Source organism: Xiphophorus maculatus, chromosome 2 (genome assembly GCF_002775205.1).
Source record: "Xiphophorus maculatus strain JP 163 A chromosome 2, X_maculatus-5.0-male, whole genome shotgun sequence".
Lineage (NCBI taxonomy): Eukaryota > Metazoa > Chordata > Actinopteri > Cyprinodontiformes > Poeciliidae > Xiphophorus > Xiphophorus maculatus.
The window spans coordinates 11,400,305-11,428,125 of record NC_036444.1 but is presented as its reverse complement, the minus strand read 5'-3'; the positions used below and the strand labels follow the sequence as shown (position 1 = coordinate 11,428,125).

At 38.2% G+C, this 27,821-nt stretch overlaps 3 protein-coding genes across 3 annotated transcripts; 1 reads left to right on the top strand and 2 right to left on the bottom strand.

Moving 5' to 3' along the window:
• Positions 1–1,460: 1,460 nt before the first annotated feature.
• On the bottom strand, positions 1,461–8,302 carry fkbp4 (FK506 binding protein 4). Its single transcript, XM_005802002.3, has 11 exons — positions 7,890–8,302; positions 7,308–7,452; positions 7,080–7,222; positions 6,029–6,149; positions 4,462–4,618; positions 4,079–4,169; positions 3,918–4,001; positions 3,634–3,819; positions 3,368–3,511; positions 2,609–2,704; positions 1,461–2,493 (listed from the first exon to the last, which is right to left on the bottom strand). Exons 1-11 carry the CDS (start codon positions 7,980–7,982, stop codon positions 2,407–2,409), a joined length of 1,347 nt encoding a protein of 448 aa, XP_005802059.1. The 5' UTR covers positions 7,983–8,302; the 3' UTR covers positions 1,461–2,406.
• Positions 8,303–8,545: 243 nt separating this feature from the next.
• On the top strand, positions 8,546–18,647 carry ddx11 (DEAD/H-box helicase 11). Its single transcript, XM_023351691.1, has 27 exons — positions 8,546–8,657; positions 9,883–10,243; positions 10,319–10,405; positions 10,497–10,633; positions 10,722–10,779; positions 10,871–10,978; positions 11,997–12,084; positions 12,179–12,381; positions 12,485–12,559; positions 13,637–13,714; positions 13,786–13,832; positions 13,917–13,996; positions 14,086–14,127; positions 14,218–14,285; positions 14,369–14,407; positions 14,504–14,642; positions 14,753–14,887; positions 14,995–15,107; positions 15,189–15,261; positions 16,308–16,411; positions 16,880–17,029; positions 17,125–17,193; positions 17,279–17,382; positions 17,476–17,560; positions 17,646–17,721; positions 17,797–17,951; positions 18,053–18,647. The coding sequence occupies exons 2-27, from the start codon at positions 9,896–9,898 to the stop codon at positions 18,083–18,085; spliced, it is 2,694 nt and encodes an 897-aa protein (XP_023207459.1). The 5' UTR covers positions 8,546–8,657; positions 9,883–9,895; the 3' UTR covers positions 18,086–18,647.
• washc1 (WASH complex subunit 1) lies at positions 18,564–27,421 on the bottom strand. The gene is made up of 11 exons (XM_014469851.2): positions 27,296–27,421; positions 25,043–25,183; positions 23,921–24,032; positions 23,693–23,839; positions 21,713–21,849; positions 21,475–21,610; positions 20,474–20,669; positions 20,159–20,326; positions 19,837–19,995; positions 19,562–19,633; positions 18,564–18,805 (listed from the first exon to the last, which is right to left on the bottom strand). Exons 1-11 carry the CDS (start codon positions 27,301–27,303, stop codon positions 18,663–18,665), a joined length of 1,419 nt encoding a protein of 472 aa, XP_014325337.1. The 5' UTR covers positions 27,304–27,421; the 3' UTR covers positions 18,564–18,662.
• Between the last annotated feature and the right edge of the window lie 400 nt (positions 27,422–27,821).

Below are 27,821 nucleotides of genomic sequence, written 5' to 3'. Positions count from 1 at the left end.
AAGCAATATTTACAAATACACATAATTCACTTTGTCCTTTGGGGGACAAAGTCTTTGTGGACCACTTTCTTTCACAGGATGTAGGAGTCTGTCTGGCAATCAGAAGGATTTCATGCCTCAGTGATTCCAAAGAAATTAATATTTCCTTTTCTTCACTTGCTGTCAGTTGAGTTTTTATTAGATTTCCCATTAAATGCAGAATCAGAAGCTGCAAATTGGAGACCAACTTCAGCTTCGTCTAGGCTGATTTCACTGACTACAACGCATCTGCTCTCAGCTCTGACTGTTGTATTCTCTCTCGGTTTAAGATGACAATAAAAGAAATGACCAAGAATTTTCTTAAAAATTTTTTGATTCAAGGAGTTTTTAATTGTCATACCAGTTTGTTTGTTTGTGGTATGAAATTTGGACTCAGGTCCCAGATTAAGAAATTTAATTTAAATTAAATGAATATTAATATTACATTGATATAATAATTTATTCAAGGACCAGCCCTTTGGAACTCTCCATAATATACAAAGGCTATTATTGTCTTGGGACCGAGGACAGCTCTAGGGTCAATAATTGCCCAAAAGCCTGAGCTGCTACCTCTGCTCGGGGCGACAGATCCCGTCAAATAATTAATTTAATCAGAAGAAATACAACTATATGGAAGGACATTAGCCTGACACCATCAGCATGCAGAAGCACAAAACATGGCTCACTCTCTTAGCTCTCTAGCTTGTCTTGATAGTTGCACAATTAAACCTAACATTAATAATAAAAACTTCTCATAACAAGGGGACAAGTTATGTTAAAATAGATATTTCACTTACCACTGTCGCTGCCAGAAGCCATGTTGAGGACTATACTTTGACATGGCTGCAGCATGTTATTTTTTTAATTTCGGTGTGCTTTCTTCTTCAATAACTGATTTTACATCAATTATACTCCCATGTGGCTGAAACAAAGATATGCTTGGTTGCTGATCATTCTGTTGGAAAAAAACCCAACACATTTGTTGGTAGAGCCATGTCACTGGAGTCTCACAATTCACACAAAAATGCAGTGAAGTCCACAGACCAGAGGCAGCTTGTAAATCAAAATACATTTGTATTTTGCACAAAAAAATACAAGAGCGAGTCTTGTTCTGTTCATTTGTAAATATTGCTTTTTGCACACTACTCATCCTGCGAATCTCGTTCTGTGCACTTTGTAAATCTTGTTCTATGCAATGGTAAATTGTTCTGTGCATTCGTGAATATTGAGACTGTTTTAGCTACATATTTATCTTATTTTAAGCTTTGAGCAAAAGCCCCTGTGGGAGGCATAAAAAAAGCTACTCCTGGTGTTGCTGATTTAACAGTTTCTCACAGTTCTTAGAGTAAGGAGATATCAATCAAGCAAAGAAGGGAAAGGAAAGTACCATAAGAAACCTCAAAACTGAAACATAAAGATATAAAAAAAGCACATACACAGAGTTCGTAGTGAACAGTTTATTATAAGTCTGTCAGGACACACCAAGCAGTGACTTCCCAACAAAGATAAACTCAAAAAAAGAAGCTCATCTTACATTCGGCTTCTACTTTAGCTTTTGTCCATGTAGGCACTGCTGACTAAAATGCAAAGGGTTTATGCACAGATTCCAGTTGCTTTATCAATTCTACTTTATAAATCTTTGTTGAGAACAGTACAGTAATCACAAGCACAACACTAGAAAAAAAAGTACAAAGTCAATATTTTCGAAGAAAAAGTGAACAGTCCTGTACCCAAGGGCTTTAAGGGAACCCCACAATTTTGCTGAGAAATCGAAGTCTGTAAACTAGCCCAGACTGACGTTTTATCACATTTCCAATCCACAGTGCTGCTACATACACACTTAACGACATCAACATTCAAACCAAACAAGTTCTGTGAACACAATCATCCATGCTCCAACAATTGATCAGTAGGCCCATGAGGAGGCTCGGATGGACAGCAACAATAAGGAATACGGGACAGAAAATGTTGTGGGGTAAATGGCGGAGCCCTTGACGGGTTGTAAAACTCTGCACGCAACACCTGGGATGCTTTTTTTTTTCCTACCCACATTTCTTAAAAAAAAAAAAAAAAAACAACACATGCACAGTTCAGACCTGTGGGCTGAAAGTGTTCAGAGCCAAGGGTCATGGCACATAATTGACTTATTAAATCCATTTCCCAGAGTGCTGTCAGCCAAAGAAGCCCCACTCACTCAGCTAGCTGCCACACCAAAGAGCCTGGACACAGCGACATGCCAAAGACCCGCCCGAGGTCAGTGCTCTCAGTGACACTCATTCTCGCATATACATATATACACAATCATACCTTAAACACAAATGGCTGGTTACAAAAGTCTAAGTACTTTTGAACCATAATAACAGTTGCATCTTCATCTATGCTTTCACTTCACTGAGTTTCCTTTTCCCCATTTTCAACCTCCATTGCCTCTTCGCCGTTCTCCTTGCTCTCAGGTTTCACCTTCTCTGCTTCTTTCTGCTCAAAAAGGAAAATAATATCTATATTAGCATCTTTCCAAGTCGCTTTTTGGTGATTTATGCTGCCCTCTAGTGGCAACTTGACAGTTGTATACAAAGAAGAATGTCTTCACCTTTGAATCCCTTTCTGCAAATTTCTGGAACATGTTAGCATAGATGCGTTTGTCCTTTTCGTGCTGCTCCTTAATGCGTTTCTGACACAGGACCACCTAATTTGACAAGGAGATAACCAACTGTTTAACAAAACTAAAGGTAAGCACCAAAAAGGAAACTAGTTAAAATTGCAAGATATTTTTCTGAAGTACTGATAATTTCATAACATCATTGATATGAAATTCATAATTTTCAAATATTTTATTTTTTTTGACAGCTTCCTCAATGACACTACATCTAATTTTTAAAAGGCAGATTAAAGAAGTCTCCTTTGTAGTAGGACTGAAACAATTAATTGGACTAATTGTGATTAACTGATTACTGAAATAATCAATTAATTTAGTAATTAATCATGCTGAAAAAACAACACCAACTTAGGAGTACTTAAGCCAGACCCATTCCCACCTATATAACATGGGTATACCTATTTAGCAAATAATCAATAGAAATGTTAATCTGAATTATCAAAGTTAGTACAGATACACCTTAAAAGACTTAAAGCTGTAAATCCACTATGAGATGCTTTTACCAAGCCTTCATTCTCAGTGGCGGAGAAGAAAAGCATGCCGAACTTTTCCCATTTTTATTTGTTGAAAACCAGCTTCTCGTCTACTTTATGTCCAAAATCTCAATAAAATGAGATAAGTATTACAAACGAAGTGGTTTTAAAGTGCAAAAATGGGCAAAACTTTATGAGGAATTAGTACTTGGTGTTATACCTGACTTTTTGCGGCTTTGTTGGAAGGATAGAGCTGAACGACTCGCTGGAAATCATCTTTTGCCTTCTCAAATTCATTCATATTGAACAGCGCCTCTCCCCGTCGGAACAAAGCCTTCTCGTTTGTAGAATCCATTTCCAGGGCCTGCAACAGGAAATCACGGGGTCTTTTTGAGATTTAAATAACTCCCTTCTGTAAAGCGCAAAAACCTCATCTGAAAGACATTTGTTCAGTCCTCCCTTTCAGGAATTAGAAAAGTCAAATACCTTGTCACAACTTTCAAAGGCTTTGTTTGGCTCATGCATTTTAAGGAAGCACATGGCTAAGTTCAGATGTGCAGCCAGTCGCAGGGTTTTTGCCTTCTTTTCATCCTCATCCGACAAGCCAGACTCATGCTCTAGCCAAGCAACAATCTTTTTGTACTGCACAGATGCCTGTTTGTATTTCCCATTCTGTAACAGAAAATCCCCAGGTCAGAATGCATAACAAGGACACATGGCGCAATTAAATCCAGAATAAAATCTTTTGGCTTTTAACAAACATAACGTACCTTAAAACACTGTGTTCCTTTCTCCTTGACAATACCGCTTTGCTCCAGCTTTTCCATTGTGTTCATTTCCCATGACTCCTTAGCCTGTTAGATAAAAATAAGTAAAATGTGAGGAAACTTGATCAACAACTCCCTGTCACAGATCTTTGTGATATACTTACCTTTTCAAAGGCTGTTAGCTTAATCTTGTATTGCAACGTTGCGCCACCAGGAATACAATACTTTTCATTTCCATCACCTCCAAAGCCGTATCTACAAAACAAACACAGATGTAGCAAAAAGGTTTTGTGCAACATAATCAATTTAACTGTTGATCATGTTAAACCGTACACACACACTAATACCTAGGGGTAATTTAGATACCACAAACCCCTGGTCATGTTTATGGACTATGGGAGGCAGCCCACTAATGTACAGACTGAACATGCAAACTCCATTCAGAAATCCCAGGCCAGGATTTTAACCTAAGACCTTCTTGCAGCAAGGCAATAAACAGTACCAATATTACATGAGAGACAAGATAAACTAACAAACATAATCATACTTAGGTTTCATAATGAAGAGTGCCTCTTCTCCCTGCTCCATGGCCATGATGGCTTTCTCCACACCGCTGGGCAAGCTAAAACTCTCTCCATCCCCAATCTCAAATTTCAGCTCCCTTTCATCAAAAACGCGTCCATCGCAGGTACCTTGAACAAAGACTGAAACAGAAACACTGGGATTAACTCGTGACAAACCTTGGGGGGGGGGGGGGGGGTACTATAAAACAGGGCTTTCTTTGACGGGTCAACAATGAAAACTGTGTTTAAGTGATGCTGTGCAGTTGGTCATCAACTCAAAAGAGTTTCAGACTCCGAACACATGCACGTTTGTGGAACATTGAAATAAGTGGGCCAATCACAAAGAAGATGCAGGCAAAAAGTTGGCAACAAATCACAATCATTAAGTAAGTTATCTACAGAGAAAAAAATAGATTCAGTCATAAAAGAGGAAATGTGGCAAATGTCTAAATCAGTTGGGTCTACACTCTTCGCCATGGCGGCCATCCAGCTGGAAGTACTTGTGAGCCAAATTAGGTTTTACTTAAACAAAACAAAAATATTTAAAGAAACAAAAATATTGCCAGTTTAACAAAAACTTTCTTGAAATCTCAAACCTGTTTTCATGGAACACACAAAGTCTAATTTCATAGAAAAGGAACCTGTAAATTGTCAAACTAAAACAAAAAACATGTATGTATATTTTTCCTAACAAAAACACAATTCTATTGGTGAAACTATTCTTCTGAAAATTATTTTTAAAAAATAAATAAATTATCTGCATCAACAGCCTGGTGCCCAGATGCGACCGCTCAGAATTTATATTTCTAGATAAACTGTCTTATGGTTGGTTTGTGATTTGTAACAGTGAACTACGCATGTAAAGATGAACAGACGTATATAGACACAAGAATGACGTGATCTGCACTCACAGACGTTTGACAAATGACGAGATTTTTCAGATGTATGCTTTTTAAATAAGAAATGCAATCATTGTTGGTGGCTAATCTACAACTTCAACATGGAATTTACTTTTAAGTCATCTATCTTTGTTTTAGGTGAAGAAGGCTGAAATCAGTTGAAAATTGTGGTTACTAAAATATGTAGCACCCAGAGCAGTTCTCACTGGTCTTGAAAGTAGCTAAACCAGTTTCACAACCTACTTTTAAGCATTTTTCTATTCAAGTGTGGATAATGAGCCAACTGTTAGCTAACCTTTAAAATGTGAATATGCACACTTGTTCACTTCTGCATGAGGCCATGTGTTGCCACGGTTCATAAATTTGATATCTAGCTCCGTACATTCAAAACAACTATGATTATCCCGCTTCTAAAAATCTGATCAGCTCTTAAAAGTTTTCTTTTTCAAAAAACAAATCCATCAGACTGCTCGATTTGTCATGTGACATGATACTTTACAATTAATGAAGCAGAATGACCCTGTTAGGGTAAAACTATATAGCATAAACTTAAGACATAAAAGTTTAAACAAAACAACATATTAGAGATTTTGAATGATATGTCTTGTTATATTAACTTTGTAATTAAAACTATCAACCATTCCAATGATACCTTCCACCACAGCTCCTTCATTGGGCTTGGAATAACCCTCTCCTTTAGTGATGATACGCCGAATGATTCCTCCATCTTCTTCCTCAGTTATGTCTTCCCCACGAAATTCAAACAGTTCCACCTGCATTTATGTAAATGAAGAAATTAACATTTTGACTTTTCAGGCCAACAATAAGCAATAACACATGGAAGCAGTCCTCTCCAGGCACGGGTGACTTTACTGTTTCAAGGGGCACCAAAGTTCGTAAAAAAAAAAAGAACAGTTATTAGATGAGAAATAACTAGAAGGCTTCCCATCATTCCTATTAAGGTAATACTGTAACAAGCGTACAGTAACAAGGTTTAGAAAACAAAATAACTTATTTAAATCATTACATGAAAAACGGAGTACAATAAATCTGAATGAGATTTATTTAAACAAAACAGATTTTTATTTGGTGGTACCTTATTGGAAACAATATCAAGACTAACTTCACTATAAGGCTGTTAGACAAATCAGAATGGGTCGATCACAAGCAATTTGATTGTTATTTTTTTTAATATAAGATAATACAGCATTAAGATCTGATAGGGATTTTACGTGAACTGGAGAGATCGTTAAGGGCTCTCTTAGAAGTGCTGTCTGCGTTCTCACTACCAGGAATGCTCACATGTGCCGGGACGCAAAAAAAAAAATCAATATTTAAACTCAGAGGTTTTAAAAGCTTTGTTGCTTTAAAAGAACAGAACGGCAAAAGATGCAATATCGGCATGACAGACAGCCAAAGCCTTTAGCTGCTGCTCATTTAAGAATTTTGCTTGAGACCATTTATAAAACAATAATATATATTATAACAACATTAATATAACCTTTATAATCAACATCTTAATTCAGCAGTGTAATGTACATAGACTTCTTTTCAGCTTTAAATAAAGCAATAAAATCATGATTTACATTTTCAGTCTAAATTTTGTTTTAAATTTTACTAAAAAATGACCATACCAAGATAATCTAATACCAATTCCAGCCTAATCTGGACTAAAAAAAGACTCCTTAAATACCCAACTGTACCTCAAAAACAAGAGTGGCTTTGGGAGGTATTTTGGGTGGGCTGCCTGCGGATCCATAAGCATACTCTGGCTTGCAGATGAGCTGACACAGCTCTCCCACTCTCATTGTAGCCACGCCAATATCCCATGCCTTAATTACTTGACCTAAAATGAGAGAGAACTTAAATAACCCTGATAGTTGTGCAACTATGACTGAGAAATATTGATGTCTTTTAGATAGGAGACCAACCTTTGCCCAGCTCAAAGGAAAATTTCTCTCCTCTGTCCCTGCTCGAGTCAAAATGTGTCCCGTCCAAGAGAGTGCCCACATAATGGACAAACACTTTATCACCAGTCATAGGGAAGTCTGTGCCTGTGCCTTCCCGTTTCACCAGCTGTAAGGAGAGACATTTGCAGAAGTTATGGAAAACTGCTATCCAAAGCCAAATTTTAGTCTGTGTCCTGGATAGTCACTGTACAGTTAAGGTTCTGTACATCAAAAAAAGATTATTTTAAAAGAAATCCATTCAGAATTGTTCTCCTGTATGGAGCGTAAATAGCTCAGCGCAGCGCAGCACAGACTGACTGAACAGATCCTTCTGGAAATGCACGCTGTTGCACTGCAAGTATAAAATTTCACCTTCATCCAAGAATCAGATGACACAAAAAGCGAATGCAATGCAAAATGACGAGAATATACTGTTTTCTTGAGACTACTGCAGCTAGCTTGTACGTCCTATTTACATTGAAATTCTGTGCGTCACACAAGCTACAAGCAGCTAACATTAGCCTAGCTATTTCTAGCAGGAGTAAAAAGCACCAGTTCGTTTACCTTTAAAACACCTCCATCTTTCTTTGGTGTGATGTCTTCTCCCTCCATGGGCATGGTGTTTTGTCCCTCGCTGTTCTGCTCCTCTGCAGTCATCGTTTTTGGGTCAGATTCCCCCCTATCCCTACAACGCAGCACGAACTGACACTTGCTACCAACCACGCCAAGTGCAGCAGGCACCAACTAACGTCAACACAAGTAGCAGAAAAAGGCTTCGTTTGGCTCCCCCGCCGTTAGTTCTTCGCCTCCTTTTTGCAGTTGGAAATTAAATGCACAATCATAGGTTTAAAATAATCACCCAATAACCCAGTTATCTGTGGTATTAGACAGACGGCTTCCAGTTGACGTTGGGCAGCTGACAGGCGTTTAGAGGAGCAGAGAACTTTCCAGACAGTCGACCTGGATCGACAGCGACTAACGCGCTGTTGGGTGGCGTTTCACATCCCTACAACCATACACCACAAAGGCGGTGCAAAGCTAAAGGAATTGAACAATTACAAGATTTAGAAACACTTTATATCTATAGTTTTAATTTAATATCATAATTAGTTTTTATATTCTGTAAAATCGTAAAACAGACTATCAAGCGAACAAGTTAAAGCTTGTATTCTAATTGCCCCGCTCACATAAGTTGTTTCATGTAGTAAAACGTGCACCTCTATTTTTATCCCCCCTCCTATTGGCCACTGTTTGTGACCATTTCTGTTTGTTGGCGCGGTTGTTGAAAACCCGGGATTTGAACGAAGGACGTTTCAAAGCTTCATGTCTGTGGTGAGTTCACTACTTTGCCGATGTATATACGTATATAATAAATGCGAGAAGATAAAGCGATTCAGATATCAATAACTGTTAACCGTATTTTTTTTAGCTACTTACGACTAGTACTTTTAATGTGAGCCATTTTTGAGTGACAAATGTCCCTTCCACAGACTCCGAATTAACTGTTAGATGCGTAACAGACCATTTAATGGTAGGAGGAAGTCTCTTCCTTGTGACAGGATAGTGTCTGTCTTTGAATTTATGGCAACTATGAATGCAAAGAAAGACATCATATCTGGTTTGGCCCCAGATATGAAATGTCTTTATCTACAGGCGAATTTCAATAAGTCGTCTCTTTGATTCCTTACACGGTGATATGTTTCTAGTGCCTTTATTTCTTTAACTTTGATGATTATGGCTTACGTCTAAAGAAAAATACAGAATATAGTCTTTCATAAAATTTTGAATGCTAGGAATGTAAAGAAATGTTTTGTCACTAATACCTTTAGCAAAAAGGTTATGCCACAAATGGTCAACTATTTTCAGAGGGATTCATACAAATATGCTAATGGAAAAAATTCAATGGAAGGAAAAGAGCTTGACAGCAAATCTGCACAGTAGTGATAACCTCAGTTTTGAGCACTAAATATACTAAAGAACCCCAAAATACTGGGAGCACAGATGAAAAACAGTGGAGTGAAAAAAATGTGTGCTTATTGCAAGTGATACCTTCACAGCAATATTTACTGATAATATTATTGTATGATTTTTAAATATTTTTGTTTTATCAGGTCCAAAGTCAGAGCAACCATTTGCCAGAATATTTTAGAGCACTCAATGTTTCTTCTTTACTGACGAGGCTTTTTGAAAATACAGATTTCATTTTCCAACAGGATGTAGCACCAGTCCACACCTACAAAAGCTTTGATACCTGCTTTTGTGGCCATAGCATTACTGTGTTTAACTTAACAATTAGGATGACTTACTTGAAACACAACCTTACATACACAGGAGTACTGAATTAGGGTATCTAGTTTATTTACTTTGGATCAACATTATTAGCTTTTTCTTCTTTTGCTCTTTCCTTTGGTTTGTTATTTTGTTTGTATTTAATTTTAAATCCTATAAAGAACTTTGTATTGCCTTATTGCTGAAAGTGTGCTATATAAATAAAATTATCTTTACCTTTACAGGTCAGCTTATGGGTCTATCTTATTCTTGTGTTTTTTTCTTGCAGGCACTTTAGGAGCATGGAAAATGGAAGGGACTCATTTCCCTTTCCCTATAAGCCCTACGACATCCAGGAGCAGTTCATGACAGCGCTCTACAGTGCCCTGGACCAAGGCAAAGTGGGCATCTTTGAGAGTCCAACTGGAACAGGCAAGTCTCTAAGTCTCATATGTGGAGCCCTGAGCTGGTTGGTAGACCATGAGGAGAAGAAGAGACAGGAGGCCGCTGCTCTGCTGCAGGAAGGAGAAGCGTCTCTCTCCACCTCTGCTGCTCTGTCATCCAGCAGCAGCTCTGCGTCAGCAGAGCCCGACTGGATCACCGACTTTGTCCAGAAGAAGGCTGAACGTGACCTGGTGTCAAAGTTAAAGGTGGAGGAAGTTTGGTTGGCAGCTTTTATTTATTTATTTTTCATGCTTCTTAATATAATTGAAGCTTTTTTTCAGGAGGAGGAGCTGAAGAGGAAGAAGAGAGAAGAGCGAATGGAGATGATCAGAAATAATATTAATCTAAAGTATGCAAGTAAAAGAAAGGTAAGACTGTTTGGAGAGCCCCATGTTCAGACTCCATCCTTCCACATTTCATACAGGTAGATGGAAATGTTTAACTGTGACCTCACCTCAGAGCTGCGAAGAGGATGAGGCATTCAAGCTGCTTCATCTCAGTAAGGAGGAACAAACTGCGACGCCAGGAGATCAGGAGGACGAGGAGCTTATCGTTGCAGAGTATGAGAGTGATGATGAATCCAAGAGTAAGAGCAGGTGAGTGAATGCCTTCATCGACTGCACTCTTACGGATGCCATTAAAAGCCTGAAAAGGCGATTAAAACAAGGTGTCTTTGCTTACCAGATTCTTTGGAGGTGAAGATGAGGACGATGAGGAGTTGGTTGAAGAGCATGTAACTAAGGTGACGAAGTCAGCATAAACGTGATCTTCAAATAGATGATAATGTGTGTTAATCCTGATTCTGATGTGAGTGTGAACTTCCCTGCTTGCAGATTTACTACTGCAGTCGCACTCACTCCCAGCTGGCCCAGTTTGTCCATGAGGTTCAGAAGAGCCCCTTCAGTACGAACATAAGTCTGGTCACGCTGGGTTCTCGGCAGGTAGGGGTGCACATACACACACGCCCACCCCTGCACACAAACACATACACACTTTTACAAAAAAGTAATAATATTAAAAAAAAAAAACATTGAACATTATAACTGGTATAGTTTGGTTTTTCATCCTTTACAAACTAGGACTCGAGAGGTTTTTGGCTGGCTTTTTGTAGGGAAGTCTTTTTTTTATTTATTATTTACTTTACTGTAACTGATATGGCAGCTTGTTATAGTCTGACATTTGAGGAATGTTATGCTGGAGGGTTAGTTTTTCACCACACAGACCAGAATGTTCAATTTTAGAACCTAACTCTCCTTTAAACTTCTCAACAATTTTCTCTGTGGTGCTGTTTGTTCACTATTATAGTCTTCTAAACCTCTGAGACGTTCACAGAACAGCTAGATTTATGGTAGCTGTTCCGATACAGTAAAATCGGAACAGCTTTTCCGATTTTCCCCTCTTTTCCCTCTAGAGGGGATAACTAGAGCTTTCTTCTTTGGTTTTCCCACTTTAATTACTAGAGGGGGACTCTAGTTATTAAATAGGTGATTTATGCAAGGAGTTATTGCAGTGGACTTTATTTAGGTGTATTGGAAAAAGGGACTTAACAAGAAGCTGCTTGTGTTTGTTTAAAATAAACATTTTCCTTTCATCTCACAGTTTTGCCCTGATGCAAATTATGAAGAAAATTATTTAACACACACTTAACTGACTACAACTTATACTGAAAATATAGAAAAGAACAAACAAAAAGCAAAAACAAAAGCTTCAGTCCACTTCATCCCTCGGCTTCACCTGGTAGTCTGCCACAACAAGATGGATAATTAGGGAGTTCCCTCCAGGTGAAAGTCTGGCCTGGCTGCCATCACGTGTGCACTCAATGAAGCTAGCCCACAGGAAGTTGAAGTCAAAGAAAAATGAAATTAGTCGTCAAAATAAGCATAATCACAAAACAAAAATAGACAGGTTGCCAATAAGTCTGATCCTGTTTTCCTTGCCGCTGCATTCTGTTCTTTGCAGAATCTCTGTGTTAATGAGGAGGTCCGGCGGCTGGGCAGCATCCAGCACATAAATGACCGCTGCATGGAAATGCAGAAAAACAAACACGGTGAGAGCCATTTAGCCACAACATTACTCAACTCTCAAAGTAAGGTAATTTTCTGTTGGCTTATTTTTTCCCTCATTTTTTTATTTGTTTGCAGAGAAGCAGCACTACGAAGAAGGTGCAAAACGTAAGAGAGGTCAGCCGAAGAGTGTGTGTCCTTTCAACAAAGCTCTGGCTCTGCAGCAGATGAGGGATGAAGTTCTGGGGACGGTGCAGGACATAGAGCAGCTGCTGAAGCTGGGCAAGGAAACAAAAGCATGTCCCTATTATTCCACACGTCTTGCTGTCCCACCTGCACAGGTAAATCTATTCACTTATACACCATTAACCCTCTCTACTGCTAAAGGTAGAGGTGGATTTAATAGACCTGCTTGCAGCATCTTTTGCTTTTATTTTTTTGTAGCTGGTCGTTTTGCCCTATCAGATGGTTCTTCATGAGGCTACAAGAAGGGCAGCAGGTGTCCAGCTAAAGGGACAGGTATGTTTATACATTATTTCTGAAGCACATTTTAATAATTTATACCCAATTTAGTCTAAAAAGCATTTTAAATTACATTTGAAATGCTTGCAATGCTGTTAAAAAGTCACAAAGCTATTAAACTGTGCTAATCTGATTCAGAGATGTATGGAAAAAAAGTACTTGCCTATTTAGCTTCTGATTTCATTTGATATTTAAAGACAGTTTTAAAGATAGTACCTAGAAATAAATAAATCTTCTATTGCAGCAGCAAAATTAAACTCAAAAATACTTCATACTTTAATTTGACTACAAGGGGAATGTTTTTAGGTCCTTATCCAGCTGGAAGACCTAATGGTGACCCATACTCAGTTTATTGATTGATCCCAACAGAATTTTACTGGAAATCTCTTATTTTAAAAGTCCCTTGCACAAAACACATCATTCTATCTTAATTCATGTTGGGATTTACTCACCATTTTACACTCTTTCTGTTTAGCAAACTCCACACATGTTAAGTGTATAATGGTAAAACAAAAACGTTTTTTTTTTCTGGCACCTCTCCTACGCAACCAGTTGGCATGAACAGATCCTCTTTACTTAGAGGGAAATTTTGTGTTTCTTGTTTTTTTTTTAAATAATTTTTCAACCCACCTCAACAAAAGCAGTTCAGTTAAACTGTTTAATTTCTCAGAGTGTAGATATGGTCTAATTAAAGCCATTTCCTGATGTATGAAAATCGGCATGCATCTTTATTAATAAAAAATCATTTTACATTGTATTTCCCATTTTGAGGAGTCCCTCATAATTATACCCTAAACAATGTCATGTATTACTAATTAAAAGTATCTGAACACTCTGATAATTTGAAGAAGTAAATGATGAAATAAAGAATAAAATAAATGTGTCCATTTACATTTTGTAAGAACTGTTAGAACTTTTTCTGTTTTTCCTCCTCTGACTCACTTTTCTGAAATCAAAGTGGAAATTTTCAGTGTGAGGTTCTGCTACTATAATAAACAAATCATTTATTTTAAAGTTTAAATAAGTCTGGAGGGCTCTGCAACCGGGATGCCTAACTTCATATTTTAAAAACAGGTGGTGATCATAGATGAAGCGCACAACCTTAGTGACACTCTCTCCTGTATACACAGCACAGAGCTCAGCGGAGCGCAGGTAAACTCTTTCTGAGTCTCAATTATGTTCGGTCTCAGTTTCAATGTTCCTAACGTCTGAATTTTCTGCAGCTTTGCCGCGCCCAGTCCCAGCTCACACAGTACGCCGACCGCTACAAGTGAGTGCTGAGACAGAATCAAATCATACATTCAGTTTTATCTCGCACTGTTCTTATGTAATATGTACCCGTTTCAAACACCAGGAACAGACTGAAGGCGAAGAACTTGATGTACATCAAACAGATTCTGTTTGTGATAGAGGGACTCATCCGTGTGCTGGGAGGTGAGTGCCTCCAACTTCCAAACAAAACTTTTGGACTTCTTAATAATAATCTTGGAATTTCTCACTATTTTTCTGTTTTTCGGTTCCAGGTAAAGTTGGACAGAATCCACAGAGTCAGACTACACAAGCAGGTCAGTCAGGGACAAACGTGTGTAACGTAGTTATTGGCGAACCTTGAAAAGTTGTTCACAAGAAAAAAAATTTTCTTTTTTTCCCGTCAGGGACTGATATGTATACTATTAACAATTTCCTCTTCAAAGCTCAGATTGACAACATCAACTTGTTTAAGGTAGTTGAAGTTAATTTTTTAGCCCAAGATGTTCAGTTTTACCAAAATAATTCACATTTATGTTACTGATCTTCCTACCTTAGTTACAAAGGTACTTTGAAAAGAGCATGATCAGCAGGAAGGTAAGCATTTCTTTTGTTCACTTGATTAATATGATGCACATAAAACATTATACTATCTTGCTTAAGTTTTTAAACCTTTTCAACCACTGTTGGCAGCTGGGTGGATTTGTGGAGAAGTACGCTGGCTCTGGTGTAACGCTGCACACCCACAGCAGCTCCAATAAGGAGAACCGTCGCACAGGAGGCTTAAATCGCTACCTTCAGGCCTTAAACAGCAACCCCAGTGCCGCACCAGGTTAGCCTCCAGATGCTTCCTCTTTGTAGTCGTTTTATGGACATTTAAGAAATATAGCTGTAAGTTTTGCTTATTTTTTTATTATACGCTGTCCACTCTCCTGTGAGCAGTTCCTTCGGCAGACCAGCAGGGGGCTTCTGAAGCAGACAAAGTGCTGTCCGCATCTCCTATGATGCAGGTGGAGGGTTTCTTCCTGGCTCTCACCAACAGTAACACTGATGGCAGAGTGGTGTTACAGAAACAAGGTATCTGTTTTTTAATACCTTGGAGATGTGTTTGATTTATGTCACAGATGTAAATCAAACACAAAGGCTCAACTGCCCTGGTGTGACACTGTCCATTTGTTACCCAGGCACTTTGTCCGAGAGCAGCGTCAAGTTCCTTCTTTTGAATCCAGCGGTCCATTTCGCCCAGGTGTTGAAGGAGTGCAGAGCAGTCATCATTGCTGGGGGAACAATGCAGCCTGTGAGTTGATTCTGAGATAGTTGGACAAAAAAAAGGGGTTGCGTAGAGATATTAAGATTAAAGAAACGTATACATTTATAGGTTTCAGACTTCAAACAGGAGCTACTGTTCTCTGCCGGAGTGAAGGAGGAGCGTATCACAGAGTTTTCCTGTGGTGAGTGGCTCTTTTTCTCTCACATCACTACAGCTTATTGGGCTTTTGTTTATAACGCTCTTTATGTTAATGGTTCTGTTTATGCATATTTTTGTTCATAACAGCTATCTAATTAAAATAGATGTATTTTCCCGAGAAACAAAAAGCTGCCAGGTTTACACTTAAATAAATATAAGCCCCTAATATTATTTATGTATTTACAAATCAAAAATAATTTTATTACTTAAGTTACATTAGACTAAAAATTATTATTAGATTATTAAGTGACCAGATGATGGCAGCCCTACTTTAGTTGTGGATAAGCAGCAGCTTATCCACATCCGATCTTCTCCCAGATGATCAAGTTTCTCTAGCTCTAAAGGTGCAGGAACAGAGCTAGAGATAGTTTTTGGCGGTAGTTTTTCTTTGTCCAGCGTTTCCATTACAGGAACCGGGAGCAAATTAGACAAAAGCTGGTAGAAATCTACCCTGAAACAGATCTTGTAGGCAGGTAGGGCTCTAAGGGTGAGACCAGCCATGCTATGGAAGAAGTTCATTTCAGTCCCTTGCATCAGAGATCTGGTTCTCTTGATCATGACCCACCTCTCTGCTATAGTGGAGATAGTATTTGGAACAGTTTTTTTTTAAAACTCTGACAGACCAGAGCACCATCCTCTTGATACCCTATCATTGTGGAATGAGACATCAACATATTTCAGCTGCTCCACTTGTAGCTGAGTTATTGGTTGGGAACAGTCCATAGTAAGCTGTTTCTAATTCACTTTAAGCTCAAGTCAGACTAGTTTATCCAAGTGGAACAGTCCTGGTTTATAACTAAGACCATAAGAAGAGGTGGGATTGAGAGTAACCCAGGTGAAATTGGTTTAAATTGTACATTAAAAGAGGTTTAGATTGCAATAAAGAAATTTTTTTCATGACAGACAAGAATTGTCTTTTAGCAACAGTTAGCTGTCACACCACTGTAAATCCTGAAAATATCCTGTGTTCTTCAATGGTTAATTTGTATCTTTTTAATTCTTTTATTTTACTTCTTGTGAAATCTGCAGGCCATGTGATTCCTCCGGAAAACATTCTTCCTCTTGTCTTATGTGCCGGTCCATCTGGTCAGGAGCTGGATTTTACCTTTCAAAACAGAGACTCTCCTCAAATGGTACAAATGGACACATTTCAATGAGTTAACAACTTTTAACTTTTAACAATTGTTTTTATTTATTCTAAAGGTTAACACACAAGATAAAACAGTGCTGCAGGTTCATGGATGAAAGTAGAGGTTTTGAATCCATCAGAAAAAGAAGAAATTACATGTTCCCCATTCATGCATCAACGCGCACATCCTTAACCTTTTTATTGAACTCAGAAAACTGAAGAAAGGTGTTGGCTAATGAATTAATAGATGAGAAATGGTGAAGCTCTTTGTGTTAAGGAATTTGATTAGAGAGGGGAAAAAAACTTTTCTTTTATTTCAGTATTTATTCTCAAGGGAAAATTGGTCGATTTTAATCTCTGGCCAATTACCTGGTCCATCTTTTGCGATAAAGTAAATTTTTCCAAATAAATTATAATAAATAGAATTGTGTATGTTTTATTAAGGATTAACAGTAGAGTCTTCTTTTAACAGATGGACGAAATGGGACGCATTCTCTCCAACATCTGCAACGTCGTTCCGGGCGGGGTCGTGTGTTTCTTCCCCTCCTACGAATATTCCAGGAGAATCGTTTCTCACTGGGAGGCCAGCGGTGCGCTTACCCGGTTGGGGAATAAGAAAAAGGTATAAACCAGCAGCATATTTTAATAGTAAGGAAGAATGCAAGAAAAAGCTTTATTAAAGACCTAAATCTCTCCCATCTCAAAACCGCTTTTCAGATCTTCCAGGAGCCAAAGAAGGCCAACCAGGTAGAGCAGGTGCTAAACGAGTTTTCCCGCTGTATCCAGGTAACATAAACTTCTCACCTGGCAGATATCGGATTGTCAGTGATGCGGTCATTGTGGCGAGACTTCACAACTATTTTCATTTCAGAGGAGTGCCGTGGACAGCAGCGGAGGAGTCACAGGAGCGATATTGTTCTCTGTAGTTGGTGGAAAGATGAGTGAGGGCATTAATTTCTCTGATGACCTGGGCAGGTGTGTTAATCACAAACCCCATAGTTAACAAGCTCCTGTACGCTGCCTTGAATATTAAAAGTTAATTATGCGTGTTTGTGCATATGATTACAGGTGTGTGGTGATGGTTGGCATGCCGTACCCCAACATCAAATCTCCAGAGCTGCAGGAAAAGATGTCGTATCTTGACAAACACCTGGTCAGATTCTTCTTTCATTCCAAAATTGTTATATTTAAGGTAAAATGTTGCAAGAGAGATGAATGATTTTACTTCTATGTTGCAGCCTCACAGCCATGGGAAAAACCCTGGACAAGCATTGGTAGAAAACCTCTGCATGAAGGCTGTTAACCAGTCTATAGGTACTGATTAGAGAAGGTAAATTAAAAACAATATTTGTTCATCAAGAGGCATTAACATGTTTGTTCTCTCCAAAGGCAGAGCCATCCGACACAGAGGCGACTATTCCTCCATTGTCCTTTGTGACAGGCGATACGCTCGGCCCGCTACGCTCTCTAAACTCCCCGCGTGGATCAAGAATCGCACCAACACATACTCCAGCTTTGGCCCTGCTTTTGCTGCGTTGCGGAAGGTGAGGATGAAGCACAGAAGCGCCCTGAAAAGTTTGTTGCATCTTGACTGAACAAAGACAAGTTCATAATATCTGTTTGGTTTTTTTTTCTGTTTTCCTAGTTCTTTCTGGAGAAAAGGCAGAAACAGGAGTAGTTTGTCTCCCACAGAGCTTCTTTACGACTTCAATAAGAATGAAGCTGCAGAAAATGTGATGTTTAAATAAGACTGAGAAATGTTCATAATTAAAGGTCTTATCTTTAAGGAGTTACAACATCACTACCAGCGACATCATGTTTTTTGTTTTCATGTTCTCTTTATTTTACATTTAAACATGGCATGTTCTCCATTGATCACCAAAATGTTCTCAGGTTTTAGTCAACATGTTAGCGATTGAAAGCTATTTTCTGTTAACTGCTACTAGGCTGACACAGAAATGATGACTTCTTATAGAAAAATGTAAATATTTTAAGGACAGTGTTATGTAATTCAAAGCCTAGTCGCTAAATGTTTTTTTCATAGGCTTTTCTAGATATTTGGAATTTATCAAAAATGCCAAGTTATTTCAATCTGTTATATTTATTTCATTATAGCTGCAAATGTCTTGTGAAATTATTTAGCCAGCTACCATTTCTTTTTTTCTTTTTGGATATTTACGTCTTTTGCGCTATGTAAATGAAATGCCAGTTCTTCAATAAAAAAGGATGTTCCGTTGCGATCACTGTCCATCAAGTTATGCTTCCCAGTCCTCATCATCCGCTGCTGAATGTGGGGCGGGTGGGGGTGGGATGACGTCCGACATCCTTGCGAATGCGCCTCCGGTACCAGCGGGAGTTTCAGCCGACTCTCCACCTGCTGGGCCTTTCCCTGATATTCCTGGAGAAAAAGAACATCCAACCTGTCATCATTGGTATACCTAATGCAAAATCTATTTCAATGTCAATTACAACTAAAATATTTGAATCTCAAATGAACAAGTGAAACTATTTTCAAAATATTTTAAGCCAGACAGTGAGGTTTTAAGAATGTAACTTCAGAGCTGTTACAAGTAACATTGCTGTTTTTTGATTTTTGTAAATTTCTCATTGAGTTATCAGACAAACTTAGTAAAATACAGGATCTATTTATTTGGTTTTCAAACTAAGTAGGAGAATCCAGTTCGTCAGATCACGTGGAGAGTGGTGTTCCACAAGGATAAATAATGGAACCAACTTTTTTTCCCCCTACTTCTATTAATCTTGGGAGATAACTTTTTTGCTAATTGTATTATTGTGATACATTATTGTTTGTACCTTTCCATAATTTGTACAAATAACAATGGACTTCAGCATAGATTGAAGTTCTTTTGCAGTTAAAATTGGTACTTCACAGCAAAATGACTAATATGTCCATTAACAGTTAGCCTTACTATTACTATAAAACAGAAATCATCTGGAGAGTCATGTTTAAAAAGGCATCTGGTCATGACTCCACACGGATAACTGCTGAAAATATTTTGATACATAACATATTTTTGGTCTTAGTCCTAGTAGATTCTTTATTATCTTTATCAAGACTCTTGGGCAGAAGAAATACTCTATCTCAATGGGATAGTCCTTGGTACATAAAACAAAGAGCATTTCACATTCTCACCTTTCCGGCGCATGGCAAGTTTATTGAAGAGATCAGACATAAAGTCTCCACCACTAGATGCTGCTCCAACAGCTGAATAACAAAAAAAAGACAAGTAGATACTTAAATCCTGTCTCTTTTGGGTAAAACAAAAATCTAACTTTTTAGTTGAATGAAATATAAAATCTAAAACTGCCAGGACTGAAGAACTTTGGGCTCAGTTGTCACTTTGAACTGTGGCAGTACAGGTGCATCCTATCTCTAGGCCGGATCCTGAAGTCATCTCAGTCCCTCACCTTGCTCTTGCTCTTTTTGTTTCTTCTTCTCCATCTTGCGTTCACTAACATTACGTAACTTGGCTTTGCCGATGCCCCCGGCGTTGCGGATGGACTCCAGCAGACTGGCACGCCCATCTGATGGCTGCACCACCTCATTCGGCGCGCCAGACACAGGGCCTATAGTCAGAGCATACAGTGAGGACAGCCTGTTAAACTTCACTCATTAATATCAGTTAGGTTAGAGCTAGGGAACAAAGAAAGTTCTACTGCAGTAGAAGTGGAGGGTTTCAGCACTTTAATACTGTTTTTAGTCAAAGCGTAGAGCTCGGATGTAACCAACCTGAGCTTGGCGTTGGAGTAGCTTCCACGGGGATCTCTGTGGTAGGAGGAGGTGGAGGAGGCGGAGGAGGAGGAGCTCCTACAGGAGCAGTGGGAGGGAGGACTGGTTCAGAGGGAGGGGGTGGGGGAGGAGGTGGGGGCGGTGGGAGATTATTTTGGAGCTCAGGGCCTGAAACAAAAAAAACGTAAAATTAGCTTTTCAATAAAAAACAAAAAAATGGCCCAAAGTTGAGGCAGGCGAAAAAGAATAAAGATGCAAATAAATAAACAAATTTAATACACAGTCAAGCAAGTGTTCAAAGGGCAGGTATGTCACCTGGTGAAACACTCTCCCCAGAGAAGGAGGGCAGCTCTGGGATGTTGAGAGTGGGTCCTGATGGGGCAAATCCAGGTCCAAGATCTGCGCTGTATGACAGATCGTCTGCAATACCTGGAAGGTCAGGCAAGTAGGACGGCACATCTATCTCAGGCACCTGACCCAGGTCTGGCACGTAAAAATAACTTTCAGCTGTCTGTTATAGAGGGGAAAAAAATAATCACTGAGAGATTAAGCAATCCTGCACATTAAAAAAAAAATCAACCTAATACTGGCTATGTTGGAAATTGCAGAAGCAAAGTTCTATACATTTTTTCACATTTTGCCACATTACAATCACAAACCTCAATGCATACAATTAGGATTTTTGCAAAGATCCATCCACAGTAGTGTATACAAAGAATTGGATACGTGGCGTTCTTGAATCTTAAAAGTGTGGCATGCATTTGTAGTTATCCCCACTGAATGGAAACTTTCTTCAACCTCCTTTAGCTGCAAATGCAACTATATTTTCATTAATGGAGTGAAAGTTTTGGCAAAATAACTTCAGCTTTTTCAGACTACATGGGCACCATCTGTAAATATTTGAAAAAGAAATATTCAAGTTTTGCCTCAGATTCTAAATGGGTCTGAATTGTAACTGAGGCCTTCCAACACATAAATATGCCTTGATCCCCTTCTGCTGCTGCCCTGGTTGCACATTTAGTGTTGTTGTCCTTCTGGACGAATATTCAGGTATTTTACAGTCTCTAGCAGGTTTCTCCTTCTTAGATCTTTACAGAACAGATTACAATACAAATAGCTGGGCTCTATTTATTAAATAAGTGACTTTTTACATATATCTAATCTCACTAGATTTTATTTTAGGTATCAAAATAAAAAGGGATGAACACATACACAGCCCACTTTTTATGCACTAGTTTCATTTTGGCCTGTCATGTGAAGTTCACATGATAGGTTTGTGGTCGTAATATGCCGAGCCACTATTGATCTTCACATACCTGTCTCTCCAGCTGCTCTCTTGTTGTAATTGACAGCGGGGCATCAAATGGTTTCTCCTCCTTTTCCGTCTCCAGAGTTTGGTGTGTTTTTGTCACGGCTCCAGCCAGAGGGTCAAGGAACACGTACTTTTTATATCTGTGAAAAACAAGAGACAAGTTAAAAGATGCAGAGGCAAAAACTTTAAATCCATGCAGCTGTTGCAGCAGGAAGCATTCCAGTCCGTCTCCGTTCACTCACAAGTTCTCTGTGGTGTTGAAGAGCAACAGAGAGCTGACGGATGAGATGTTTCGCGGAAGACTGCCCAATCCCTCTTCCGTCTCGTCCTCAGTCTTCTTCTTATTGCTCACACACACTGGGAAATACGTTAACTTCTCCTGAAGGGGAGAGATCAATACAAAGTGTGTGTGTGTGGGGAGGAATGTGTAAATCTTGAGCAACCAGAATGACAAATGCCACAACAATCCCTCTGCTAAAGGACGCACACACCCTCAATCAACGAGAATTATAAGGGGCACTTCTTTTGGAGGATGTTAAATAATTCATTTCTGCACCAGAAACAACTGCTAGTTTTTTTTTTCAGTCTGACAAATACACACGTATCCTTCACACAAACAAAAATCTACACTCTTGCAAGAGCAAGCACACACAGCAGAAAATATGCAGGATTTTTGTAAAGGTTGTTGAGATGGTGCAGGAAAAACGGAGGGGCTCGCTATAAATTATTCACGAGCTTCTACTGAGCAGAGTGCACACAGACACACAAACTCTCATGCATTTACAGTCGATTTTCCCTGTCAACGCGCGCACAGCCTCTGATGTACTCCATGTACAGCATGTGACAAATTTAACGACGTGGGTTGCAAAATAACCTGCATCAAAGGTTCTGACAAGGAAAGAATGAGACCTGGAATCTGGATTTAGATGGGGATGTCAAATAGCAGAAATTTCAGAGTTTTTATTTTTTATTTTTTCTAAACCTGCTGAGGAGAGACTACTCATAAAAGACAGAAATGATACATGTATTTAAAAACGTATGTAGCGAGATCAAAATTTGCATCAGAGTTTAAGGGAATGATACCAGGATAAAGTCAGATAAATTTGGGATATATGCAGAAGGTTAAATCTAAAGACCTCAAAAAATGAATAGAGAACATTTTGAATTTTGAATAAGCAAGACACAAGAACTGTGTAGAGAGAAGAGGGGGGGGGAGGTAATATGGTAACCATTTATAGATATTAACAAGTGCAAAAAAATGCACTTATTTTATGTTTGGTTGTTTGTTGAGTAGAGTGTTTTCTACACATTTGTTTCAGGCAAAGAAGTGGTGTTCCTACTGAGTAATTTAAAGGGATACAAAGGGTATTCTCAAGGAAAATATATAAAGAATGTTTTATTTTCATCGAACATCGGATTGGTTAAATTCATGCCTGGAGGGGAGTTAAAATGAGACAGACGGGGGTTAGGAGAAGAGGCTTATCAAAGCTGTACTCCTATACAAACAATTTTAGAACAGAGTAACCATACATTTATTTAACAGGTGTCATATACAGCACTATAAAACAACATCAAGCAGCCGCCAAGACACAAAATAATCTGGAAATCTATCTCTTAATGATCAGTAAGTGGATCATGTTATTGTTCTTTTTACTCAAACATCAGTACAAAATTTGCAGAAGGGTCCTGAGACTCTTGAGTCTCTCAACAGATACTAGAATACTGCTTGGACCCAGATGCTGTTAGATTTCCAGATGTTCTGAACCAGCTGTGAGCTTGTTGTATGGGCAGCTTCATTCTTCTCATCATTGCTCAGTTTATAGAGCATTTCTTTCCCCACCTCAGTAAAAAGCTACATCTCTCTGGTTGCCACAGTGACAGTGGATGTGGGAAGCTGCATAAATGAGCTGAGGGAAATAGATGGTGTTTCCCCAAAAGCATCAGAAGAGTAGAGATAGTAGCACACACAGTGCTAAAAAGCCTTAAAACTATGGATCAAATCTGTGTTTGTTTTGTATTTATGGGCTTTCTGCACACTTTCTGCTGTCACTTGGCTCATTTCTCTTTGATTTGAAAAGATCTGGGCTGACGATAAAAAAAAGCTCATTATGGCTGCAGCAATGCTACTTTTCTTTCTAGGTTACCATCAATTATTTCAAAATAAGTGGATTTCACAAAAAAATAAGCACAGTATTGAACATTTTTTTGTGTTTTTTTTTCACCTGCCAGGCCTTCTCATCAAAAGGCCGAAGTTTATTCTGTATCTTGCGGCGAGGCCGGGTTTGAGAGGAAGGATCTGTGGCTCCGGTAAAGATGGAGGAGTAGTCCTGGAGACGATCTGGGGCAGGGTACTTGGCACTGGAGAAAACCTTTGCACAAAGATTTATAGGATTTTATGTGATGCTTCAACGAGAATCTAAGTATAAAACTTGCAATTTTGTCTTTGTTACCTTGGTGGCCTTTTTACTGCCCTTAATCTTGTCAACACGGGCCTGAGCTAGTCTGATCCGGTCAGAGACACTCTGCAGCTGGCGCCGGTTCTTCTCTACACTTTCAGAGACCCTGGAAGCAACATCAACACAAACATGACAATAATCACATTCATGCATCAGGAAAAATGTGTTTAGAATATTATGAAAGGTTCGGCTAGTTGAGATGACCTTCGCCGGAGCAGTGAGGGTAGCAGAATTTTTCCACAGGTTTTTTTGTCACAGTTTGCGGAGTTTAGCATGACCATTACTGGTACTTGGTATTTTAGTTTCACCTTTAACCTTATAGTGTGATGTGGAGGCACATCTAAGCGACATCACTGAATTTACATTCATCGGGCTTTTCATTTTTACAAAAGATGATTTCAAATTTGAAAAGACGGAACACTGAAGAACATGCCCAAATATATGCCCAAAAATGCCCAAAAATAGCCAAAAGAAAATTCAATACTATTCTATAATTTTAAAGACAGTGTAAGAACACTGGTAGCAGAAATGCAATAAAATCAAAACAAAAATTTAAGAAAGTCCCCACACTTCTAACTACAAACAGGCCATATTATGACTGATGCTACAATTTTCTGACTATTCCAGCTATGAATGTGTGTTTTGATATAATTACAGGAGAACCCGATGGTTGCAGTGTGCCAAACAGGACCATCTGGTGTAAAACATATGCTGCTTAATAACTGTGCAATCTAGAGAAAATGACATCTTGATCCATAGCAGTTTACTTTTAGCAGATGCAGTAATGTTCAACATCAGTCCATTCAATGCCTTGATGAGACTTTTCCAAGAGCTGCTTTATACCTAAAATACTTTCACTGCTTATCTTCTAATAGAAATTTTTTTTTTACCCTCACTGTGAAAATTTGCCTATTAAGTGGTCTAACAAAAACTAAAAAAATAAAGAAATAAAATAAAAATTAAAAATTCAACCATTTATAACACTGAATCTGAACCAGGTGTCTGTTCTGAATTCAAATGTGGAAAACTGTGATGCTGAAGACATGTGCTTTAGAAACTGTAACTATATTTATATTTGTAGTGTGTGTGTGCGTGTGTGTATGTGTGTGTGCTTACCTTCTGAAGATGTCTGTAGAAATAACCTCTAAGTACAGCAGTGCATCTGCAATCTGAAGAACAGCCTCCTCTCGCCTCAGCTCAGGCTGAACGAGAGGCACCGAGTATACCTGGCCCTCCAGGCAGTGCCTCTGTGTCATCCTAAAAAAACAGCAGCACACAGCAAGGTTGTTATTTTCATAGGAAAATGAAACCAAGCACTGCTATTGTTTTTGTCTCTCACTTCAAGAGCTATTAAACTAGACACAATTGTTAAGAGGAACGGCGATAACAAGATAGATATTAATTAAACCAGTAGAAATAAGATTAATGTTAGGTGTGTGCAAAATTTGGGGGTTAAATAAGCACATTTCCAGAGTAATTAATGAGATGGAGTTGCACAGTAGCGATTCCATTTATTGCTGAAAATTTTATTTACGTAGAATATTACACTAATTTTTTAAAGCAGGTTTGTTAAAACTGAAATGTGACTGGTGAAAAGAAAATGTCAACAATTTGTGTTATCTATGTGGTTATATACCAATATTGTATTTATAATACTGACTATTTCCTAATACTATTCCATTTCCTGTTTGTACCAAATTTGCTGGGAGACAATGTCAAATTTGGATTATGTTTCTGTGTATATATTAAGAGATTTCCTGGTGCAGACAGAGTCAGCTTGAGGAATATATGTCGAAAACAAAACTGAACCTAAAATGATATAGTCTCACCCTCACAGAAATATGTAAGTGTTAGACAGTTTTATGGAAATTCATTCATTTATTTGTTGACCATATGTGTCCATTTGATAAACCTGAGCACAATGTTAGCAAAACATGACCTTGCAGTTTTATTGCTGCATACTTGCTGATTATATCAACTGGGATTTACACACGTTTTTCCTTACTAGTCTCTTTCTTTTTTTTTAATCATCACAATGTTTCCTCCACTCTCCCTGAGATCCATCATCTCAACCAGTAAGATTTAAGGCCGGGTGTGGACATTAAGGGCAACTGGCCAAATATAGAATTGGGATGTAGAAGGGTAACTGAAATATTACTGACAGTAAAACATTGCATCCAAGCATTGATTTATATGAAATTGCATACACTGATCCTTCAAATTAGGATGATGACGGCAACCTGAAATATTGAGACAGAAGATTTGAAGTAGACATGATCGCACCTTTTTAGTGCATTATGACTAGATTTCTTTAATATTTTTTAGGGCACTGCAAACTTCCGGAGAGCAAAAAACATAAATATTTTTCATCAGACAATCTATCGAAAGTTCTCTGTTTAAGTTCTTTCTTTAAGTCTTGTTTTAAATATCTACAATCATCCATTTCATGTAAGTTTTCAGTAAACTAATAACTGCATTATCTCATTTTTGGTTTTAAGATTTTGTTTCTTTATCTTAATTTGTAAGATAAATTACATTTGAATTGTTTTCCTTACTTAGCTTTGCTGGTTTGTTTTTTACGGACACAATTCAAGACATTAAATACACAAAACATTAACGTTGTATAGTTTGGATTACAGCATATCTATATGTAAGAACAGCTGTACGTATACCACATATATTCAACTGAGAATCTGTTATAGGATTATTCTCATAAATTCTCTCCATGTAATCTGACTGTGCTTCATTTTGCAAAGAAGAAATTGCAAAAATTGTGCTGTTCCATAAAAGTTTTGTGAAGTATTGATTGGTGTTGGCTAATAATTTATCAGTTATAACGTGAATAAAAACGTGTGCAAAGTATTGTGTGTCGTGTTTATGTTGTCTACACTAAAAACATTTGAACGAATAATCTGAACCTCCTGAATTCATTTATTGTAATTTGTTGTACTTAGACCACAAAAACAGCATTGAGCGGTCTAAGGTCTATAAGAATAAATAAAATCTCAACGTAACAATGAAACGAGCATTAATTATGAGTCGGTACGTTCCCTCAGAAACATTACTGGACTTTCTCCTTTTTGGTATCATTTCATCGATTTGTCTGGACTCTGCTGACTCTCACATGATATCCCCTACCATGTAGATCTGCAGCCGATTTGATGCCGTTATATTACAGATTTATCTTGTAATTTACTACTTCAGTCGCCCAAGATGATTTTGCCAACTATGTCTTGTAGAAAATAAACTCACAGTGTCTGTTTTTTTGTAAATAACACAAAAATAGATTAAAGATATTCCTGGACTTGCTAAAGAGCAGCACCATACGGTTTGTTGGGGTTAACGCTGAACTGAAAATAACATTCTTACCTGACCATGGGTTGTGATGACGGCGACAAAATATATATTTGATAATTAGCTTGAGCTTTCGGTTATTTTTGCGCAGCTACTTGATTTTACGAGACGTAATATCTGGACTTCCGCAACATTGAATCACATGACCACGTCAAACTGTGGTGCTGCCTTCACGGTAACTCGGATTTTATTTTTTGAGGCGCCTCTTTGGTTACTTTAGACTTTTAGTTTAGTCGAGCCGTTCTTTAGCTTACTTGGCTATGTTATGTTAAATTAATTTTTGAGATTTCATCTTGCTTTGCATCTTTTTCAACAACACTTTTAAAAAAAATTCTCTTCAACTAAAAGGTAAAAATAAGTGTGTCACATATTTAGTTTGATGAATAACAAAAAATCTTAATATTTGAATATAAGCTAATTAATTTTTATATTTCATTTGAAGACCAAAATACTGTGATTTCTTGCTCATAAAGCAAGCATTACAGCTAAAGCTAGTATGACCGCACTGTTTGACAAGACTGCGGAGTTAATTTCTGTGTTT